Source organism: Diadema setosum, chromosome 19 (assembly GCF_964275005.1).
Source record: "Diadema setosum chromosome 19, eeDiaSeto1, whole genome shotgun sequence".
NCBI classification, from domain to species: Eukaryota; Metazoa; Echinodermata; class Echinoidea; order Diadematoida; family Diadematidae; genus Diadema; species Diadema setosum.
This window is the reverse complement of record NC_092703.1, coordinates 21,003,635-21,028,188: the sequence shown is the minus strand read 5'-3', so window position 1 is coordinate 21,028,188 and position 24,554 is coordinate 21,003,635. Positions and strand designations below refer to the sequence as shown.

General features: G+C 39.7%; 1 protein-coding gene across 1 annotated transcript in view; it reads left to right on the top strand.

Moving 5' to 3' along the window:
- The window catches only part of LOC140243117 (trifunctional purine biosynthetic protein adenosine-3-like), a 41,133-nt gene extending 21,009 nt beyond the window's left edge, over nucleotides 1-20,124 (top strand). Inside the window, exons 8-17 of the mRNA XM_072322846.1 lie at nucleotides 3,945-4,199; nucleotides 4,519-4,753; nucleotides 9,691-9,901; nucleotides 11,362-11,560; nucleotides 13,333-13,581; nucleotides 14,063-14,422; nucleotides 15,386-15,511; nucleotides 15,979-16,115; nucleotides 18,418-18,672; nucleotides 19,490-20,124. Coding sequence (XP_072178947.1) covers nucleotides 3,945-4,199; nucleotides 4,519-4,753; nucleotides 9,691-9,901; nucleotides 11,362-11,560; nucleotides 13,333-13,581; nucleotides 14,063-14,422; nucleotides 15,386-15,511; nucleotides 15,979-16,115; nucleotides 18,418-18,672; nucleotides 19,490-19,681 — 2,219 coding nt within the window. The 3' untranslated portion in view covers nucleotides 19,682-20,124. The remainder of the gene's footprint in view (nucleotides 1-3,944; nucleotides 4,200-4,518; nucleotides 4,754-9,690; nucleotides 9,902-11,361; nucleotides 11,561-13,332; nucleotides 13,582-14,062; nucleotides 14,423-15,385; nucleotides 15,512-15,978; nucleotides 16,116-18,417; nucleotides 18,673-19,489) is intronic.
- Nucleotides 20,125-24,554: the final 4,430 nt, after the last annotated feature.

Below are 24,554 nucleotides of genomic sequence, written 5' to 3'. Positions count from 1 at the left end.
CGCGCAAAGTTCCACTCGGTGTACACAGTACACGAGCAGCGACTTGCGTGTGCGCACACTTTTCTATTCAGTGCTTTCCACGCGTACGCGTTGCATCGATATCCCAGCCGAGTTCAGATAACATGGCACATTCCGTTATGCGATGTGCGTTTGCCATTTTTTTACCCATTATTTTTTCCCACTGTGAATTCATTTTTTCGTATTCCCTTCAATTTTTCGTAACAAATACGAATTTTTCGGAACGGTTGGCAGCTATAAGTCCCTTTTTTCGGATTTCCTATCCTACAGATTTTAGTTGTGCTTCAGGAAGCAAATACAGACAAGATAAAATATAGGGTAAAATTTTTTTGGAAAATAAAAATTTTTCCCTACCTTCCGACCCACTATTCTAGGGGTTTGGTTACTAAAGGGTAAAATTTTTTGGAAAAATAAAATTTGTTCCCTACCTTCCGACCCACTGTTCTTGAGGTCATGTTACCAGAAACCAACATATTATTTATTTTGGCCTTAGGATCATTTAAAGACCTGGAAGCCTGAGTAGGTACACGTGGGTGGCCCAATTGAATTGATTTTCATTTGTTGCCCACCTGCCCACCGGGGTACATTCAAAAGCTATGAATACGCGCCCATCAGTAAATATGTGCATCAATGCATGCACTTATTTGTAATTGTCTTCTGTGTGTACTTATTAAATTTAGAGATAAAGCTTTATACAGTTCGTTACGGGGATTCTCTAATATAAACAGGCCAGGACATCCTTCCCACTCAATGGTATTCCCATGCTACCTGGTCTTTTAATATTAGGCTGTGCATAGTGTCAGAAAAAATTCAGCAGAATGGGATACAGGACACACTGTGTTCCACATTTATCTTTTGGTGTGCCTTTCTTCGTGGTAAGAGTAGCTAGCTAAATTTGGTAGCCCTTTGTTTTAGAGAGCCACAAACAGTTAATTCTTGAGATCTTTCTTTGCTTCAGTAGAGGGCACAGGTATGGCATTGATGGGGTTAATTAATATGTGTGCGTATACACACAGACATAGAATTTTTTACACAACACCTAAAAAGAATGTAGCTAATCCAATTGGTCGATTGGCCATCACGAGACATTCAGTGAAAAGTTCCATCGCACGCTGTGGCTGTCAGCCATGCAATTTTGTTTGAGCAAAAATGGATAGCGCAGGGCTGACGTCACCAATTTCCATTGACTCCCATGTTAAACTCACAATTGACTCAAAGGTTTTGTTCCATTGCACGGCTCTGAGGTCACAATAAACAAACATTTGCTGCGCGCACTCAACTACAACCATACGTCACAAATGCGGACCTTTGTCACTCATTTTTGTAAACAACTACAGTGAAACCCCGTTATAACGAGTTCGGTTATAACGAGGTACCGCTTATAACGAGGTGATCGCGTCGGTCCCGTTTTCCTTTGCGTGCAAACCTATTGCAGAATGAATCGGTTATAACGAGTTCGGTTATAACGAGATTCCGGTTATAACGAGGACAATTTCGGTGCATCATGATAAAGAAAAACATAAGCAATTTGATCGGATATAACGAGGTTCCATTTCTTGACTTGCCGCTTTCAAACACGCGAGAAACGAAACACGGAAAACCGAATTCACGCTACCCATGTGTTTTTCCCGCTTTGCAGAGAACCGTTCCTTCCATGTTTTCTTCTAAACCACGTGATAAGACACAGGAATACCTTCCGATGTTCCTACTAAATTATTAAACATAATCATTCGATTCTCTTTTTCGCGAGATACGCGTGCGTGATATTAGGTCAGACCACAGCGCAACGAGAAAAAAAAAAGATAACGCATTCAAAAACTTTTCATGTAGCAGTACTTGTGGCCAAAAATGGAAAATTGGAATGCGTGTGCAACTTATCATTATATCCTTTCCATTTTTAGTTCCGACGTCCAGTTCTTTTGCTGGTTAGCAAATATGAGTGTGTATGATTATAGCCGAAATAATTAATAACATCGCGACCTCACCGGGTGACAGTAACGTAAAAATGATTTAACCTACCCAATCGGTGTTCAGGAAAAGAAACAATCGCATTTAACAATATTTGAATAGATCTGGGTTTGTTCATTATCACAATTTTAACACTACATTTCACAATGAAGTTATACGAGGCACAGATTTGCGCAAAAAGGATCACAACCTTCCAAATTCAATCCTGTCGCAGTTTTTCAAAAACGGATAGAATGCATTTTTAATTCCTTCTTGCGCAATGATTTTACATTACATACGATTATAGCCGAAATAATTCATGAAATCATTGCATTCCCGCTGGGCGCCAACAGCGTAAAGTACCTCGCAAGTTACGGTAAACGACGTATGTAATATATGTTGCTCTGAAATCATCGCGATCTCGCCGGTTGACAGTAGTGTGAAAATAATAGTTGAAAAACGCATGTTAAACTACTTAATCGGTGTTCAGGAAAGAAACAAACGCATTTAACAATTTGAATAGATCTGGGTTTCTTCATCATCACAATTTTAACAGTGCATTTCCGAATGGTCTACGAGGTACAGATTTGCGTAAAAATGTATATAAGGATCACAACCTTCCAAATTCAATCCTGCCGCTTATTTTTCAAAAACGGATGTACAAAACGTGAAGAGATTTTCGGAAGAAATTAAAGAACGCATATTTTATCCCTTCGGGCGCAACGATCATAGTACTACAATGTAAAAGATTACAGGCAAAATGATTCATGAAATCATCGCATTACCGCTGGGCACCAACAGCGTAAAATACCTTGCAAGTTACGGTAAACGACGTACGTATGTTACTCTAAAATCATCGCGATCTCGCCAGTTGACAGTAGCGTAAAAATAGTTGAATAACGCATGTTAAGCTACTTAATTGGTGTTCAGAAAAAGAAACAAACGCATTTAACAATTTGAATAGATCTGGGTTTGTTAATCATCACAATTTTAACACTGCATTTCGTAATGAAGACTTTTCTTTATTTCAGAATGGTCTACGAGGTACAGATTTGCGTAAAAAGGATCACAACCTTCCAAATTCAATCCTGTCACATATCTTTCAAGAACGGATGTCCAAAAGGCGAAGAGACTTCGGAAGAAATTAAAGAACGCATTTTTAATCCCTTCGGGCGCAACGATTATACACTGCATAAGATTAGAGCCGAAATGATTCATGAAAATATTGATAGGGCCTAATCATCGCATTCCCGCTGGGCACTAACAGCGTAAAATACCTCGCAAGTTACGGTAAACGACGCATGTATGTTACTCTAACTATTTGCGCTTGTGTTTAGAAAAACTTAACAAACGCATTTTATACAATCTGATTTCGTTCTTTATCATTTCGTCTAATTCACAAATAATGTCCCTTTATTCTCTCAATAATAATGATCTATAATTGTGTAATAACAAGACAAAGGATGTTCGTAAGTTTCATTGATGGTTATATGACGTCATGCTTATGTTTTTCTTTGTTTTTTTATGCATACGGTTATAACGAAGTACCGGTTATAACGAGGTAATATCGCCGGTCCCACGGACCTCGTTATAACGGGGTTTCACTGTACAACCGATCGGTTTCTCGCACATACGTACACAGTGACTGACTGTGCAGCTACTCAGTCGTCTTTCACGGAAAATGGTTGTCTTTTCTGTGCTGAATTAAAGAATTTGTGTGGACCACAACTGTTGACGTTCGAGGTGTTGTATAAAACAAATAGTGTATGGTCTTAACTCATGAAATGGAACAAGATTTTGCACTCTGTGAAAGATTAGGTGCAGTATTCAACTTGGCTTCACCTCGTTGAATAGAACGCCTCTGTCTTTCACCTCGTGCGAAATTTTGTACCATCGCACTAATGACCATTCACTATTTGTATAATGTGCATAGACTGTCAGCATGCATTTCTCTGTAATTCTCTTTGTTGACTTTCCAGGAGTTCTGTATGCTGGTCTGATGCTAACAGCAGACGGCCCTCGTGTCCTTGAGTTCAACTGCCGTTTTGGTGACCCGGAAACTCAGGTCGTGCTTCCACTCCTGCGGAGTGACCTCTTTGCCACCATGAAGGCCTGTGTTGACGGCAACCTGCCCAGCGCACCTCCCAGCTTCCATGACGACAGACATGCGGTGGCCATAGTCCTCGCCAGCGGTGGCTATCCAGGGTCGTACGCAAAAGGCCGCGAAATAACAGGTGGGAGAATAGGGTGTGAATGAAGTACTCTCTGTGTTTTCTTTGCTTTGTTTGTTTGTTTGTTTGTTTGTTTTGTTTTGTTTTGTTTTTACATTTTGACCTTTCTCCGTTTTTGTTGTTTCTTTGGGGGATGCTGCTGAAGAAAAAAGTTGTTTTAGATGAAATGATGGACAACAAATTAAACAAGGGAAGATTGTATTTGATATGTGTCATATTTATTCTGCTGATGTCTGAGTGTCTTTGATCAAGATTGGTCAATGAGTGTGTCTCATAAACTTTCTCACCCCCTCCCCCTCCCTCTTCCCCCAAATCATTCAAGGGCTGGATGCGGTGGCCAGCCAACAGGACACGATGGTCATCCACGCAGGAACGGCCAGCAAGGACGGGAAGCTGGTCACCTCTGGTGGGCGCGTCCTGGCCGTCGTGGCCACGGCAGCTGATTTACCGACCGCGGCCCTCCTGGCCAACGAGGGCGCCAGGAAGGTCCAGTTCGAGGGATGCTTCCACCGAACAGACATAGCAAAAAGAGCGTGCAATTTTCTAAGTCAAAACAGGTGTGTCTGAATTCCGCTAACATAAATCCTTCCATACTTTCACATTGTTCACTTTCTTTCGTGTCCGATTGCACAAATATGTCTTTCTTTTCGATTCATTCCAAGAAAGGTTGCAATTGTAAGAATCAGTTGTGGCAGTTGTGAAGAAGCCTACGACTTCCTCTATGCTCTTCCAAAGTGTCAGAAGCACGAAGGACTTTCTTGAGGAGACAATAACTGAAAGAATAAAAGGGAGAATTCACCCCAAATATTATGTGGATTCTGATTATGCAGATCCACATTAGTACAAGTCATCAGTGAAGTTTGAGAAAAATCAGATTGTCCATTAAAAAGTTATTGATTTTTACAGTTTTAGTTAAATCTTAGTTGAATATGCTATCATAGTTGCATGAGAAGGCTGCCAATTTGTAATGTCACAGAAGGATAATGCTATAAAGAAAATATAAAAGAATTCCACATAATTTATTATTATTTTATTTTTTTTAGCCCAATGACATAAAACTTGACAAGCATCCTTCAAATTGCATGGCAGTGTGATATTACCCCTTAACATAAACTCTGTTTTTAACTCAAATTGTCAGTAACAAGTAGAGGGAGTGTGTACCTTTCCTTGAAAATGACATTTTGGCGAATCCTTTTTGTTGTTGTTTGTTTTTTTTTTTTGTATTATTTTTCTACTGTGACATTACAAATTTTTGTTGCCTTCTTATCCAGTGATGAGGGCACATAGATTTCACCAAAAACTTTGAAAAATCATAGTTTCTGAATGTCTTGTCTGATATTCCTCAAACTTCTGTTTGGTTCCTCTAAAAAATTCTGCATTTTTTGAATCCACATATACATTCTGTTGAATTATGCTTTGAGCTTTTAAAGCTGTGGTTTGGTTTATTTGCAGCGAACTTGGGCCATCAGTGTTGCGCTTAAATTTTATGTGTGCGTGCATTTGTGGTTGGGGTGAAACCGCCCTAGATTCTTTGTATGAGGTGTTTCAATCACGAGAAGCGAAAACATCATCATTGGTATGTAAGACTGCTTTGTGTATTTTCTAGCAAGGAGTATTTTCATGCATTAAAGGGATCGTATAGTTTTGGTTGAGACCTAATTTTAGATTTCTAACATTTTTTGGTGAGATAATGAGAAACCTCTTATGAAATATGAAAGAGCATGTAATTCTATGAGGAATTCAACGTTTATTTGATGAAAATTGGTTTTGAAATGGCTGAGATATCCAAAAAAGAGTAATTCTTATAAAGTGTGGGACCCACACTTTATTATGATCGCTTTGTTTTACTTTGTTTTTGGATGTTTCAGTCATTCCAAACCCGATTTTCATCAAATAAACTTTGAATTCCTCTTAAAATGGTATGCTCTGTACTATATCATAAGTGTTTTCTTGGTATCTTGCAAAAATTTAAAAGCCCAATTTTCATCTCCACCAATACTGTACTATCCCTTTAAAGGCACTGTTCAGAAATGTGTCCAGTTTAAAAAAATCCAAGTTGGTTGGTTGTACCATTTCCCAGTATCTCTGACAGTGGTAGCATTAACCGGTTCCATACAGGAACCTGGTAGCCTGTGTATTAAGTCTATGGGGATTTCAGAATTCAGTATGGAACGAGTTAATGAAGCCACACCTGCTATCATTCTGCAGATGTCAGAAAATTATGATGGTCAGAGAATAAGGTGATTGTTCGTATTGCAATTTCATTAGCGCTGCATTTGCATAACCCACAACAATGTATACAAGAGCACTGTAGTCGTGGCATAAGTTTTGCATTCAGAGTAGGTATGTTTTATGTAGGATTCAAAGATAAGGGGATATTTTAGCATTATGCATTCTATTTCAAACCACCTGCTATAAACACTATCATCTCATATATTAAATCTTTGTGTACCACGTTTGTACACCCAAATTGTTCTACGGCTTGCCAGCTTTGCATATTTTACTCGAACTCACAGCTGCACACAAACCAGTTAATGAAATGTAATATGGCACAGGACAATGAAGGCATCAAAGCCATAGCTTGGTCGTAAGATTTACATCACAGCAAAGCTCACAAATTTCTCTGCAACTTTACTGTGTTGCATTTCTAACAAACACTTCTACATGAAGTTACAGTGCACTTCCGCTATAATGAACACGGTTATAACAAAATTCCGGTTACAACGAAGTAAAAATTCAGGCTGCAACATTTTCCGCTCTGTGTTTTTATTGTTTATTTGTTCAGATTAAACAAAATTTTGATATAATAAAAGAAAATTGCTGGTCCCAAGGACTTTGTTATATGGGAGTCCACCGTATATGGTTTTGAAAGATACAATGTTTTCTTTAAGTGCTTATGCACTGTGGTCTCAGAATAATACTGTACGAGCTGAAATTTTGGCGTACAGATATTTTCGCGAATTGCTACTTGGAGGACATTTTCATGTGTTGTTAATTTCGCTGTTGCGAGGGTCTAACTGAACTTAGTTATTTGCGTGTTATTATTTTCGCGTGTTGTTATTTTCGTGGTTCAAAGGCGATTCGCGAAAATAAAACCACCGCGAAAATTTCAGCTGGTACAGTATTGCACACATGGCCAAATACAGTGTTTAAAATATAATTCAAGTTTCCCATGTCATCTTCTCTGTACTAATGACCATTCAGCTACAGGGAGTATCCGTTTGAAGCGAGGAAAATGGGCAGTCCTGACATTGTCTTTAAAACTGGATTTCAGGCTAGTGGCATTTTTGGTTGCCATGGAAATGCGGAAGGCAGCAGAACACATACGAATCCATGTGATTTCTCAGCTAGATGTAGTGATCCCTGGGAGCCTCTGTTGTGCATGCACAAAATTTAGGTGCCAGTGTTGTGAGGGTATTTTACAGTCTTTCCGAGAATATCGGGTATGTACAACGCGTATGTCCGAACAGTTGGATGGGTTTTTAAATGTCTGCTGGTCTTTCCAGACGTGTAGACATTTGGTAGTGAGTTCTGTATAGATGCCAGAAAAAAGATATATAACTAAAGTAATGAAATAGACTGACCAGGCCTCTTCCTTATTGTGCAGGCTGCACATGAAATAATGCACAGAAACCAGAGTACTTGCCAGTACCTTTCATGTGGGCTGAATTTGACATTTTTTGTCTTGAGAGACCAATGCCATTGAGTTTTGTCTAAGTCAGACAACATTGGCTTTTCATGTTGTGTTCAAACTGGTTAATGTTGGAGGATAGGGGCACTTGAGGTGAAGATATTGTTGTGTATGTTGCAATTTCTGTATGTCTGTGACTGTATATTTCTGTTTAGGATCAGTAGAGCCTGTACTGCTGTTATTAGTGTCTATGCAAAGAGCTGAAATCATTAAAGCATTTATTTCCTTTTGACCCCAACATCAAGATGTGTCACAGTGCCTCCTTCAGCATGTCCTGTCTCTCTATCCCTTCTTATCTGACCTTCAATACAGTCCCTCCCTCCCCTGCCCCCTCCCCCTAGAAAGACAGATATATAATATGATATAATGACAGATATTAGTGGACTGAAAATTGTATCAGTTTAAATCTGTAAAAAGGTTAAGTAGGAGCAAAGTGCATGGTACAGTGCTAGGGTTATAGTTGTAGAATGGTCAGGTGTGTAACTTGATATTTCATGAAAAGTCTGGACGATTCTGATGTATGCCAAACAATTACTTACAATGATAACAGCAAGAAATTCAAAAGTACATGTACTGTGAAACGAGGAATGTTTGTGTGCATTTTAATTAAGCGAATTTCGCGAGAGCCGAAATTTGCGAAATTAAGATGCACACGAAAGTTCGTGTCTACACTAAATGCATTGAATATTCGAGGCAACTCGCGAAAATTTCATGCCGCAAAAAAGGCTGTCGGCTCCCATTCGCGAAATTTTCATGCCGCGAAAATATTGTGTTGTACAGTATATCAAAAGTGCAGTTATTTACTGGTACTGGAATTGTAGAATGTCATTGATTTGTTCAAACCAACTACCGGCATGAATCTCAAACAGAATATTTACATTTTACATATATGAAGACACTGTTTTCTTTTCGTGTATCAGCAACTCGACATGGAGGCTATCCAATCATACATGCATGCTGTTAGAATAATGCACATATGCACACATACATCGGTTCACATACTATGACAAATCTGTTGGACACAGTGACTTGCTAAGCACATGCAATCTTGTCACATTATTATTGTGCTAATTGGACAAAATGTGAAAGGAAGGAGAATTGTTGGTGAAGAAATACCAGAAATGTTTACAAACTGTTCTGTTGATGGAGATAGTTTGCTTGACATCACCATCAATTAATTAATCACAATTAGACAAGCAATACAGAAAATCCGGTCATTTCAAGGTGGCTAGAACCACTGATTTTACCTCGTAACTGTACTAGAACAGAGACCAGCTAAATACAATTATGGAAAATGGTGACCACCAAATTCACCTTGTTACAAAAAGGAGCTCATTATAACCAGCGCATACATACTGTAAAATGAGGAATGTTTGCGTGCATTTTAAGTTCATGAGAGCCAAGATTCACGAAATTAAAATGCACTCAATGGCTCTTGCCTACACTATATGCATTGAATGCCAGAGGCACTTCACAAAAATTTCATGCCATGAAAAAGGCTGTTGTTTCCAATTCGCAAAAATTTCAGGCCGCTAAAATATCATGTTTTACTGTAGACATCTAAGCCCAAAATTTACTAGGGGTAAAACACAAACAAACAAGCAAGCAAGCAAAACGCACAAATCCTCTACATAGATTGTGATGCATAAGTGATACCAGAGGTACATCAATGTAAATGAGTCAAAATAGGATGATCATGAAGACAGGATATCCTATGCCTATATCCTATGCCTATGTTCATGAGCGCTCAGAGAAACAGCAAATTTTGATTGTTTCCTGATGTTACTCTTGTCCATCGCCCAGAGTACCAGGACTGACGTATAGTTCCAGCGGCGTGGACATCACAGCAGGCAACTCCCTGGTAGCAGCCATAAAGCCCCTTGCTAAGGCTACAGCCAGGGCGGGGTGTGATGCAGCCCTGGGGGGCTTTGGGGGTCTGTTTGATGTCCGGGCAGCAGGCTACAAGGACCCCATCTTGGTATCGGGCACTGATGGAGTGGGGACAAAATTGAAGGTATGTGAGGAAGTTGTTTTTAAAGGACAAGTTCACCTTCATTAACATAAGGATTGAGAGAATGTAGCAATATTAGTAGAACACATCATTGAAAGTTTGAGGAAAATCGGACAATCCGTTCAAAAGTTATGAATTTTTGAAGTTTTTGTGCAGGCACCGCTGGATGAGAAGACTACTGCAGTGTATGATGTCACATGCGTACAACAGCATAAGGAAAATATAAAGAGAATTTCACAAATTTCATCTTCTGAAAAAAGTACACATTCCCTTGACTCGTTACTGACATATGTTATGGGTGATATTATTCTCATTGCCTTTAGAAAGAGGCAAGTCAAGTGCTCTTTTATTATGCGAAAAAAATGAAAATATGTTGATTTTTCTTTACATTTTCTTTATGCTGTTGTACTCGTATGACATCACAAGCCTTAGTAGTCTCCTCATCCAGCGGTTCCAACACAAAAATTTTAAAAATTCATAACAATTGCATCGATTGTCCAATTTTCCTCAAACTTTCACTGATGTGTTCTACTAATATTGCTGCATACTCTCAATCCTTATGTTTATGAAGGTGAACTTGTCTTTTAATACATGATTTATCATCAGTAATGTACAAACTTTATGGGGTTTTTTGTGTGTGTTTTTTTTTTTTTTTTTTTGGTTATAATGTGTCTCCATCAGTGGTAAAAGGGGCATTCTACTTTTATCTTCTCCATCTGTCAATCTGTCTAGGTGTACATTACGTAAGATGGCTGCATACTAACCCATTGTTTCTATCGATCTGACTTTTCTGTCGGACCAGTATGTACCCAGTTTTTCCTTTTTTACTGGTCTATTCCTGGGAAAGTTACTGGTCCGACAGTGATTTTGACTGGTCAGGGACCATTGGACCAGTGCCAGTGTGCAGCGTTGAGTAAGGTTTCTTAGATAGAAGGATTATGATTTTCATTGAGCATTAAGCTAATTAAAGGAAAGAATTGTGATGAAGGAGATTCATTAAAGTGTGAATGGAATTCAATTTGGATTGTTCTCTTTTTTTTCCCCTGTGAGTTCAAGAAGTGTGTGTAGCTGATATAGCAATCTTAATCATGCTTGTCCAGATTTATTGCATTACAGGGTTTTTCTTTACCACATAGTCATACTTTGGGCAAAGCAAAGTAAACATCAAGTGTGTCATACACTCCTTATAGCTACCTCACTCAAACACAAGTCAATACTCCATGGTTGTTATGAGGCCACATCATGATTTCATACCATCATACACCTCTTGCTTTACTGAAAGATACAAGAGCAAGAGAACAATTTTGTATTGCATTTTCATAGTGTCATTGGAATATTGTCTGTCTTCTGTCTGTCTATATCTGTCTCTTTTTCTCATCGACCACCACTGTGACATCACAATATCTGAGTCTTTGTGAATGTTAGTCATGATTTGAGCCCAATTTGTATGCTGTATGTAATAGATAGCCCAGATTTGCAGTCTCCATGGGACAATTGGCCAGGACCTGGTGGCCATGTGTGTCAATGACATCCTGGCCCACGGGGCGGAGTCCCTCTTCTTCCTGGACTACTTCTCATGCGGCAAGCTGGATGTGGGCGTGGCAGCAGACATCGTGGGCGGAGTCGCAGAGGGATGCAAAATGGCTGGCTGTGCCCTATTAGGTGAGATGCCAACTCTTGTGTTACCCATACTCCTTTTACCATCATACCGAGCAAGTAAACAAAAACAAAACAAAACACCTCAAGAAAAGTGACTTAATGACTGGCAGAATATAACTTGTCAATCAAAAATTCCCAGTATCTTATCACATTAGGATAAAAGAACTACAATGGAACCATGAGGGTATATAGACAATGAGCGGTAGCACTTGGTATGTGAATGAATTATAAACCTCACGGGAGGCCTTTTTGCAGTTTTACCAGTCCTTAACCCTAAAAGGGCCGGGGGGGGGGGCGGAATCCGCCCCCCCCCCCCCAACGTTTCGCGCTATAATTCTGTAACGCGAGAAGGCCTCATCGCGAGGCTTCTTGACTTTCTTCGTTCAAGTCTCGCGCAACTTTTGAGATCAAATTTGCAACGTCCGCGCATACTTTTGCGAAGCCACGCCCATTTTTGTAACGGAATGTCGCTCCAAAACGGGCACAATTTTGTGATTTTGTGTACATTTCCTATGGAAAACGGTGCTCTGTCATGAAAGGCATAAAAACCTGATTATTTTTACAATTAATCACTTTCATTGATTAATTTTGTGCTAATTATGGTAGAAAAGTGGTCAGTGACAATTTCCAATGAAAAAACAAAGAAAAAACAAAAGTTGAAAAACAAAGAAATACATAAGAAATTCTGAAAACAATAAAATACATAAGAATTGAAATGAGTTTTGGAAGTTTTTGTGATGTACAATTGTTGAATATGCTAAAACAGATTTACAGATCAAAAATTAGACTCTCAATGCTTTTAATTAAGCTAAAATATCACCTTGAGCTTAATTTGCATAATTAATTAATTAAAATTAGAAATTGATTGTTTCAAAAAATCTTATGACACAATCTTGTAGATTATGACGCGGGTCTCACGCATGCAAAATTTCATCGCGATCGCACCACCGATGGCCGAGATCTCAGGGGGGGGCGGAATCCGCCCCCCCCCCCCCGGTCTGAGCATAGCCAAAAAAGCCCGGCCCCTTTAGGGTTAAAGGACAAATTCACCTTCATTAACATAAGGATTGAGAGAATGTAGCAATATAAGTAGAACACATCAGTGAAAGTTTGAGGAAAATTGGACAATCGATGCAAAAGTTATGAATTATTAAAATTTTTGTGTTGGAACCGCTGGATGAGGAGACTACTAAGGCTTGTGATGACATATGAGTACAACAGTATAAAGAAAATGTAAAGAAAATTCAACATATTTTCACTTTTTTCGCATAATAAAAGAGCACTTGACTTGCCCCTTTCTAAAGGCAATGGGAATAATATTACCCATAACATATGTCAGTAACGAGTCGAGGGAATGTGTACTTTTTTCAAAAGATGAAATTTTGTGAAATTTTCTTTATATTTTCCTTATATTGTTGTACGCATGTGACATCATACACTGCACTGGTCTTCTTATCCAGCGGTGACTGCACAACAACTTCAAAAATTCATAACTTTTGAATGGATTGTCCGATTTTCCTCAAATTTTCAATGATGTGTTCTACTAATATTGCTACATTCTCTCAATCCTTATGTAAATGAAGGTGAACTTGTCCTTTAACCACATTAGAGTATAGAACTACAATGCAGCCATGATAATGTCTTGACAGTTAGCAATGGCATCTAGTGTGTGAATGAACAATGGAATCCATGGGAGGGTTTATCGGTGTTATACCAGCCCTTGAAACCACACCCATCTTGAGACCGGTCTCGCCATCTGACTCTTACAATTGCAGGGGGAGAGACGGCTGAGATGCCAGGGATGTATCCACCCAATGAGTACGACTTGGCAGGCTTTGCCGTGGGTGCGGTGGAGCGAGGCCAGATGCTGCCGCGGGTGGAGGACATCCGGGAGGGTGATGTAGTCCTGGGAGTGGCCTCATCTGGTATCCATAGCAACGGCTACAGCCTGGTACGACGTCTGGTGGAGCAGGAGGGGCTGAGCTATGGAGACAGTTGCCCTTTCCAGCCTGGGATGACTTTAGGTATGCCATGTCAAAAGACACCTCTTTCTTTTCATTACCCTTTGTATTTTGATCAAATTTTGTCCAGGAAAGGCACAAAGTATCAGAACATGATACTGATGTTGGAGACTTCACATCAACAAGGCAAAATTATATCTTACACTGTAAAAGTGGAATGTAATCCCCAGAGAATCATATAGAAGATAGCCATGCTAATAGATATCAACTCTTAAGGATAATTCTACCAGACATTCAAGTTTAGCTGAAATGAATATAGACAACTGTCGAGGGTTCATAAAAAATCTCAGATTAAGAAACATGGTGTAAAATTGCACCTAAACAAAGTATTTCCCATATGCATTGCATGGTAAGTTTTGAAAAAGAGAAAGTAAAACTGATTTTTTTAGTGTCCTCTATTCAAATAATGTGCATGCTTTGTAACGAGCAGAGGAGAGCAGCGGTGAGAAAACTATGTGTTCACTGTCTCTTATCATTCATATAGGGGAGGCTCTTCTGACGCCAACGAAGATTTATGCCAAGACTCTCCTTCCAGCCATCCGCTCCGGGAAGGTCAAGGCCTTTGCTCACATCACGGGCGGTGGCCTCGTGGAGAACATCCCCCGGATACTGCCGCAGTCCCTGGCCGTCCAGCTGGACGCGACGCGTTGGAGCGTTCCACCGGTCTTCGGGTGGATCGCCCGCCACGGAGGGGTGGAGGAGGCCGAGATGGCCCGCACCTTCAACTGCGGGGTGGGCGGGGTCCTGGTGACGGGATCGGAGGACGAGGCGGAAGTGAGGAGGATGGTGGCGGAGAGGGGAGAGACTGTCTGGAGGATAGGACAGGTGGTGGCAAAGTGTGGAGGTAGGTGTAATCCTCAAACCACCCTCCTCCAGTCTCTGGAATGTTTTTCTTTGTGGAAGGAAAGTTTAAAAGAATATGAACCTGCATTACCAACCCAAAAGAAAGTTACCAGTTTTTAGTTAATCTTTGATTAAAAACCAGACTCACTGCTTTGAATTGATCTTTAACTCATCAGAACAAAAAATGCCTAATTCGCTGGTATAGAGCAAATCCAGCCTTTATGAAAGTTCCTTTTGAGAAATGGGGCTGTGTAGTTAGGGTCTATAGAGACGCTCACACCTTATTGTTAGCAGAACAAGCAGGGCTTTAAAAACTCCATAACATTCACTGTGAAGAATGTTCACATTGTGCTGAAAATGGACATTTTTATCGATCTCATTCTATTTATGGTTATTTCATGGTATCAATGCAACTGCTTGCTGTTATCATGCACCACTTTCATGCCCCTCCCAACTGGAAAATGAATATGATAAAGTCAGAACACTGAACTAATATGGTATTACAAATACTTAAAAAACAAAACTTACACTTACTGCATGCTTTCAAGTTTCAGCTGTAGATGAAAGAAATGTTGATCTTTTAAAGATACTGAAAATACCCCCAAAATCATCCTTGTTGACCCCGAGCATATACTTTCAGGCCTCCTGGATACCCACCCTCTGTGAGGTTTCTAGGGTTTTATGATTCTTGGTCAGGTCATATATTGTTAATAATGCCATTGTTCCATAAGCATACTTATTGCTAAACAATAATGGTGCATGAATGTTTCTCTGTACTTGTGGTTTAGAAAAAAAAAAAAAAAGCAAGAGGTTGATTAACAACATTTAGTCTTAAGATCTGAGACATGAAAATATTTATGAGTTCATTTAAAACCTTTCCATTGTACCCTTAAAGAAGTGTGAATTTTACCTTCTTGACTTAGTGCTCTACCACCAGTGTTCCTTTGTTGATTGGATTTCCTAGATGGACCTTCTGTGTCGGTCAGTGGTCTGTCATCTGCCCTGTCTCGCTGCTACACCTCTGCAGTCAACGGCAGGCCTGAGAACTCTGAAAAGAAGCTGAAAGTAGCCGTTCTCATTTCAGGCACAGGTAGGAAAGAAGTTGGCTTTTGCTTTTGTGTATCCATGTTTCTTTCTCTCTCTGTCTCTCTCCATTTCTTTGTGGGTGAATTAGGATCATATCTTTAATGTCAGTATCTATTTAAAAGTAATTGCATAAGACTATTGTCGGGGACTAGAATGACTCCTATCACATACAGACTGGAATGAATTCATATTCCTTTTCAATTCCATGAAGTCATATAAAGTGTTTGAGGTATCTCATTCCTGCGTCATGACTGAAAGCAAAGTGGAGAAATTGTGAGTTCCTGTTTCAGATGTTACACTGTGACATCAAGTAATTCACCGTAGTGTCACCTGAAACTTTTCAGTATTTTAAACCATGTTACATCAAGCTACGTGTATATGTTTATTTCCTGAGGGATTCTCCCTTTAAGTTGGTAGGACCTTTCGTCGTTGACTTGAAACTTAACACTATTTCTTTCTTTTGACTGGCAGGCACCAACCTGCAAGCCCTCATCAACCACACCAAAGACCCCAAGGTGAAGTCAAAAGCAGAGATTGTCCTTGTCATCTCCAACATCCCTGATGTCCTAGGGCTGGAGAGGGCCAGGAAGGCCGGTATCCCAACCCAGGTGAGATGATTCGGGTTAAACCAGAGTCTAGTGATCCTGCTGATTCAAGCTGTATTTGTTCCCTGGCAACGTGAAAGTCAAGGTAAAAGTTTCCCAGATGAGGGATTACTGCCATGGGATGTATGTGTCGTATCATATGATGCTACTGACCTTAACCATATCGGGGTGGGGGTGGGTGGGGGGGGGGGGGGACAGGGTTAAGCCTTTATGTGCTTTGACTGCCAATTGGCACTGAAAACCCCGTAGTGTTGTACGTACTGTCACAAGCCCCTGAGCCCCTGGCACAGAAGGGTTTAATCCAGCTGTCTCCACATGATTTAGTGTGGATAAAAGTGAAAGTATTGCTAGATATCCTTTGAGCACCACGGAGATAAACAAGAGGTTGTCATTTACTGTGTTGTACCATGTAACAATTGTGAGCAACTTAGGAGCACTTCCAAAGACATGCAAGCTGTGCTCTTCCTATGATTCTGACTGAGAGATATGGGGTGATGTAAGTAAATCTATTTGGTAATGCCATGATGCCAAGTGCTAAAGGCCATTAATACATAATACAGTATTCATCGCATAATCGGGACAGGTTGGGAGTAGCAAACACGGCCCCTTTAAGCGGGGTGCCCGATTTCGCGATGAGCACTCACCATACACTAACGGCATACGACATGTACATGTAGTGCACACACACGCACACACACACACACACACACACACACACATGCATATACTGACGTACTGTACATGTACATGAATACACAACCACGCTTCCCCTCGGCGCGACCCTCTAGCTCTCCCTGCATTCTCGCAATGATGTAGAGTAATCGCAACCGGGTTCTTCTTCTGTCACCTCTCTTCGAACACAAAATATCTGGATTAAAAGCTAGCACTTTCTTATATTCGTAGAATTCTTGGACACGTAGGGCGTTCCGTATAAATACATATCCACAACCATGGGAAATGATTACGCAGAACTGATGTGGGAACGTCAATGAAAAGTCCTTCAATCATTCAATCATCACGGCTTCATTGTTTACTTTACATACCGCGATCACTGCACTGTACATGTGTTGTCAATATGTAGCGATCTAGCTCGCCATATATACACATGTACAGAAAAGCGAAGGCGGGCAGCGAGCTGAAATGTATGTGTACTGGATGGATGGAGGTCAAAACACACCAGTCCGAAGCTTGCTTTGTAAGTTTGATGTAAACGACAACTGATAGGGAATCTTTGAAATATTGTTGTGGTATTTTGGTAGATTTTTTGTGTAAAATATCAACAAAATCAAAGATCGCTTGAAGAAAAATTGTCCCGTTTATCAGAGGTCCCCGCCCGATTATCCAGTGAAAATAACGTGCATTGGAAATGTTTCTGGGAAGTGTATGTCATTTAAGCGAGGTTCCCGATTATCAGATGCCCGATTATGCGATGAATACTGTATAGGAACCTATCCATGCCAAGTAAATACAGCCACATCTCATTCCAATCCAAAAACCGTGCGCCGTCTACTTTGTATGATTGATTTTATCCCACTGCATTTGTCATCACAGGTTACTGTGTGTATCATGATGAGCCCTGAATCCACAAGCAGATATAATCAGGCAAATCCTGTTATGACAGAGTCCTTGGGACTGGCAGTTTTGTTTCACTGTATCAATATTTCATTATATCTGAACATTAAATTATATAAAGATATATACATGTAGACGATAAGCTGAACATTAATGTATATAAACACATAGATGATAAGTTTGAGACATCATTTTTTTTTTATTGCAACTGATTGACAAATTGCCCTACATTGATGTAAATAAGCACTGAATTGATAGTGTTTTAGTAGTAGCCATGATAAAAAAAATCATGGGCATACGTGCTCGAGCAGGATTCGAACCTATGACCTCCTGATCTCCGGACAGGCGTCATCTCCACTAAACCACCGAGCTTCCGCCAGACAGCAAGTGTTGGTTCTAATCCTTATAGCATGCAGCGGGTACTGCGTAATTATTCAAATTCATGAAATTCTTCCGTCAAGATGTTTTCATTGCAATTGATTGACAAATTGCCCTACATCGACATAGCCATTATCATGGCTACTACTAAAACACTGATCAATTCAATGCTTATTTACGTCGATGTAGGGCAATTTGTCAATCAGTTGCAATGTTAACATCTCAACAAAAGAATTTCATAAATTTGAATGATTTCTTTACTTCGTTGTAACAAAAAATTTGATATAACCATGTTTTTTATAATGGGAGTGCACTGTATTGAGACATGGTTTTTCTCTGTTGGAAAACAATACAGGTGATAAGCCACAAGGGTCTGAAGAGGGTAGACTTCGACATGAGGGTGCACGCAGCCCTGGAGGCAGCCGGCATCGAGTTCGTCTGTCTGGCTGGCTTCATGCGCATCCTGAGCGGGGAGTTTGTCACCCGCTGGCACGGCCGCCTCATCAACATCCACCCCTCCCTGCTCCCGTCCTTCAGGGGGATGAACGCCCACCAGCTGGTGCTGGAAGCTGGCGTCAGGCTGACCGGCTGCACCGTCCACTACGTCGTGGTGAGTGGTCAGATCTTGGGGCAGGGCAACCCTCACCATAACAAATATCAAACTGATGTATTTTCACTGGCATGGAAATGCAGCGCTATTTACTCGTATGCTTTTACCATACTTTGGAGGTTTATTCTTAATTTTAAAAAGTAAACATAGTATTTAAAGCAGTTTGATTAAACTGATACAAGTAGTCTACCCATCCTTATAACTTAAATGCTTTTGGCTTTTAGGATATGTCTCTTACTGTGAATCTGCATGTTTTTGTCTTTGTTCTTTGTCTGCGAGTTTGGCAGTCATGGAAATGACTTCATTCTTTTCTTCTTCTTTTTTACACAAATGTCTATTCTGATGAATTTATTTTAAAAATAATTTGCACATTTGGCTTAAAGGTGGTAGATCTCTTTCGCTATCCTTTCAATTTCCACCAATTTAAGTCAGTAGGCATCACTTGATGTGAAATAAGTACAAGCAAAGGTACAACCAACACATTGAGCTCTAAGAAATTTAGAAATGACTAGTCCATAGATGGATAATTTCTCTACACCTAAACTTGCTCTGAACAAAAAAACTACAGTGCACTCTCATTAAAACTGATACAGAAATAACAAAACTTTGTTACGACGCAACAGTTCAGGTCCCAAAATTATTGTCTGTATTTCTTTGTACACTTTATTTGTTTGGCTATAACAAAATTTTGTATAACAAAAGACAACTACCAGCCCCAGAGGACTTTGTTAAAACAGGAGTAGCCCATATTCATGCAAAAGTCTTCACTCTTGCAGTAATGGTCCATCCATCCTTTCATCCTTTCACAACCTGACAGGAAGAGGTTGATGCGGGAGCCATCCTGGTCCAAGAATCCGTTCCCGTGCTGCCCGGAGACACGGTGGAGACCCTACAGGAGAGGGTTAAGACAGCAGAGCACGTGGCCTACCCCAGGGCCCTGGAGCTCATCGCTAGAGGACAGGGGAGGCTGGGGGACGATGGCAAGATCGCCTGGAAAGCAGACTCGTAGCGGGAGGCCGCAGCGAACTTCCCCATCATTCCAAAATGTGAGAGCAAGATATGCACAGTTGAATGAATGGACAATCAGAGAAGTTTTTTTAGGTGTCGTGTTTTTTTTTTTTATGCATTCCTCATCACATGTTCTTTCACATGAGGTGAAAATTTCTGTTGTTTTTCATACGGTTCTCTAATGAATTTAAGCATTGTATTTATTTTTCAAGAGCAGTATTGAAAACGCAGTCCACTGGAGCATGTATGCAGGTGTGATATGCTTTTCATTTACATATTCATCTAAGTTTAGACTTGTTGGATTACCCAAAAGGGTTTCTTGAAGGTGGCATTGTATGTGGACTGTTCTTACATGAAAGCCCTGTTATAGCGAGCTTTCTTGCGTGGTAATCCTTTTACTGGGATGAATTCGGCAGTCCCAATTTTCCATTTCTTCATTTAGGTGTTCCTTTTTTTCTTTTTTTTTCCTTTTTTCTTTTTGTTACGTTTACAACCAGTTACTGGTTATAGCAAGGTATAAACTGTGGTTCTAATGATCTTGTCATAACAGGGTTTCCCTGTACGAAAAACAGAAGTATAACAGTAACTTTTGTATAAGGAAATAATACCTCTGCTCCCATATCTTCTTTCCTTTTATAAATCTTATCGTGGTTTTGCAACCCTGATGTCAAGAAATTGCATCATAAAGAAGATTTTTGTTTGTCCAAAGGACTTTGTTAAGACAACAGTCAAATGTACTGTCAAATGCTCAACTGTGTGTTTTTCTATCTTGTATGTGTCAAAAACCTTAGAAGAAGCACAACTGCCATAAGAGTGTGTAATTCTTTTTGATATTGTGTGCTGTTGAGTCTGAGTGAAGATGTAATGTAAAAAGTCCATTCTGTTGAAATGGAATATTTTGGTATTGAGAGGAAAAAATGTAACTACAATGCCTTTGTACTTGAGCGATGCTGATGCTGTAAAATTTGTGAATAGATTGTCAATTCATCTTTCTACTCTTACTTCTTAATAATTCCAGAACTGGGATATGTGGGGGGCCTGATGTGAACTTGTTTTTCTCTGTAAAGGCCCGGTCCCACTGGCCGGCGGACACAAAGCGTATGCAGAAAGGACAGAGCGGACGAGCAAAATTTCGGGGATGGCTTCATCCGCTTTCATCCGCTCCAGAAATTGACAAAATTGGCGAAAATTGGCGGTAACAGAACGGAAATAGAACGGACATGGGTAGTATGTAGCGGGGATGTTAAACGGATGTTCATCGGAAGCCTAGCGGATGAAAGCGGATGGAAGGGGATGACAGCTCCGAAGGGGCTACCGGAGATAATTGCGAAACGGACGCATAGCAGAAAAAGCGGATGTAGAGTGGATGCAGAGCGGATGCAGAGGGGATGCTTTCGAAATGCTTTATATACGAGATGCATACGCTTACATCCTTTCTATTAACGTGCTATTAACGATGTAAAGACGTTCCACGTACCATATCTTTCCTCCCTCTTTCCGTTTTTAGCTGCAGCGGATGTGAGTTGCGAGGATGCCCAGAGGATGCAGAGAGGATGCAGCGGACGTTTAAGGGATGCCGCACGGACATACAACGTTTGTTGCTCGTATGTCGCGGATTTACATCGTACACAGCGGAAAGTTCATCCGTTCTAAAAGTTTTAAGCAGCTTAAAACTTTTTGCGCAGATGAAATCACAGTGGACGGATGCTCGATGGATAGAGCGGATGAAACACGTATGCGATGGGTACACAGCGGATTCGTAGCGTTTTCCAGCGGATGGCAAGATTTTTTGTACGCTTTACATCCTCTTTGCATCCGTAAGTGCAGTGGGACCGGGCCTTAAGGCTTCACCAGGAAGATGTGATTAGTTTTGCTAAGTAATGAGGTCACAGGTCAAGGTCAAAGTCTGAATTTTCACATGCAATTTACAAGCATTGATTTGATGTGTGATTTGGTGTATAGAAAATGTCTTTATTTGATGAAGGTTACATATGAAGTTCCAACCTTACCTTGAATCTTAACATGGGAAAAGCCCATAAAGTCAGTAATTTGTTTCATACTTTAAATCATGTAAGAAAAGATATTGGATTAATTTGGAGCTAGGTATGCTTAAAACACAGGGGTCAGGAATCTTTGTCATATTTCCAGATTATAAAGTCAATACAATGTAGTACGAGAAACAGAGCTAACATCAAACTTACAGTCAATTTGGTACAAAGTGTATGATGATTTTTATTACATGTGTGCGAAGTATCAATGATTTCCTTAAAGAATTTTCAGTGTTTCTGCCTAGCACAAAATTCTGGCATTTGTTTTTCAGTGTGGATGCTCTGAAATATTAGTTTTATGTCTCAACCATTTTTTTTTTTTTATTTGTTTCATTTGTATACTCTTGAGTGAACCAGCAAGAGAAAACTGAAATGTACAAAGATTTGTGGCTGAACCAGAAAATAAAATTAAAAAGTGTACATTGTCTTTGAAAGAACATTATGCTGTACACTGTGTACTATGTTGTTGCCTTTGTGTGTGTGTGTGTGTGTGTTTGTGTGTGTGTGTGTGTGTGTGTGTGTGTGTGTGAGAGAGAGAGAGCTTGTATGAAGTAAGTCATCTTCTCTTTCTTTTTTCCTGAATAGAATTTCAATGATGAATTGCTATAATGAGACTTTATCAAAGCTACCAATTGCAATTGCAAAGGGTTATCAAATACATGTCCCTGAATTGAGATGGGTGCAAATGTGTTATGTAGTTTGCATTTTTCTGAGTGCTTATCTGTCATATAGCAAAAATGAATCTTTGCCTAGTGATACCCGTTAAAAGTAAACCATACATATACTTAGGGAAGGTACAGTTTCTATTGAGATGGGTTTTGAGGTTTCCAACATTTTGTGATGACGATTTTTTTTAGATAATGAGAAACCTCCTATGAAACATGAAAGAGCATATAATTCTAAGAGGAACTCAAAGTTTATTTGATGAAAACTGGTTTTGAAATGGCCAAGATATCCAAAATAAAGTGATCCCAATAAAAGGCAGGACCCACCTTTTATTAGGATTGCTTTGTTTTACTGTTTTTTGATATATCAAACATTTTAAAATCGATTTTCAGCAAATAAACTTAAAATTTCTTTTAGAATTGAATGCCTTTTGTCGTTTCATAAAGTGGTTTTTAACTATCATATAAAAAGGTGAAAGTTGAATTCTCACCTCAACCAATACTATACATCCCTTTAATAGTAGCTCTGGGAAGGGATCAGAATTCATCTTCAACCATGTGGAATTTGTTGCAATAATTTTTGTCACAAGGGTCTGGATGACACCATTTGTCAGATTAATGAATCGTTTTGAAATATTTTAAAATCAAGTGTACAGTAGTTTATATCTTAGTACACTACTTTTAGCCCTGAATGACTTAGCGCCCTCCCTGTTCAACAGTGGGTAAGTAGAATGTCACATGATGATCGATTATGCTTAGCACTATTCCCCTACAACTCCATGCAATTCACTCTCACACTGTTGATGGAAACCGCTAGAGTCTGATTTGTGATTGATCATAAAAGCATTTTGTAGCAACCACAATCAGGTATGCTCCGAGAATGCAATACTGTTGGTATACCTTCTTGGCTAATATTTTGTTGCCCAACTGGAACCTTTGGCTAATTTTTCGATACCCTACTGAAATTGTGATACGACTGTATGAAAGCATAATTTCACACATTTCTCAAGAGTATGTGTCCACTTTAGAGCAATAATCTAGTTTCTGCAGGCATATGGGAACTATCTTTTATCTTTTAAAGGGATCATATTGTTTTGGTTGAGACTAACTCAGGTTTCTAACATTTTTGGTGAGATAATGAGAAACCTCTTATGAAATATGAGAGCATGTAATTCCATGGGGAAGTCTACGTTTATTTGATGATAACTGGATTTGAAATGGCCGAGATATCCAAAACTGAGCGATCCTACTAAAATGTGGGACCCACCTTTTATTACTATCACTTTGTTTTATTTTGATTTTGAATGATTCAACCATTCCAAATCCGATTTTCACCAAATAAACTTTTAATTCCTCTTAAAATGGTATGCTCTGTACTACTTCATAAGTGTTTTCTTGGTACCTTGCAAAAAATTATAAAGCGCGATCCTCATCTCCACCAATACTGTACCATCCCTTTAAGCTGCAACAGCCAGTATCTTTTGGTCTTGCAAGCAATTCACACTTGAACAAATCTTCCACAATCTAGCATCAACAACTCGGCACAATCAATTCAACATCACTCGGCCACTCATTGCAAGTGAAAGGAGCCAGAAAACTAATGCCTCCAGTGACGCTTTGTGGCGGAGGCACAAAAAAAAAAAAAGAATGTTCAGGTTAAGAATTATTTTCTGCGATTCATGTTCTGGAGACTAACTACAATTGTTGAATCACGATGTTTGGCTTCTAGTTTGTACCAAGTATACTCTAGCTACCTCTATACTCTGTAAACATGGGAATGCTACGAACGAACTAGACATTCATTAGCTTTCATGCACCAACACATACCAACAATACCAATCCCAATCAACCTCGATACACAAAACCAAAGATTGAATTTCATGCACAGTGGATTCCTGTTATAACGAAGTCCTCAGGACCGGCAGTTTTCTTTCATTATATCAAAATTTTGTTACAACGGAACAAATAAACAATAAAATACATAAAGTGGATAATGTTGCCGCCTGAATATTTACTTCGACATAACCGGAATTTCGTTATAACCATGTCCGTTATAACAGGAGTGCACTGTATACCAGTCGAGAGAGGGTAGTCACTCCATCAGAGCAGTATGTACAAAAGAAATGACAGGTCATTGTCCTGTGGGAGGTTTTTTTTTCCG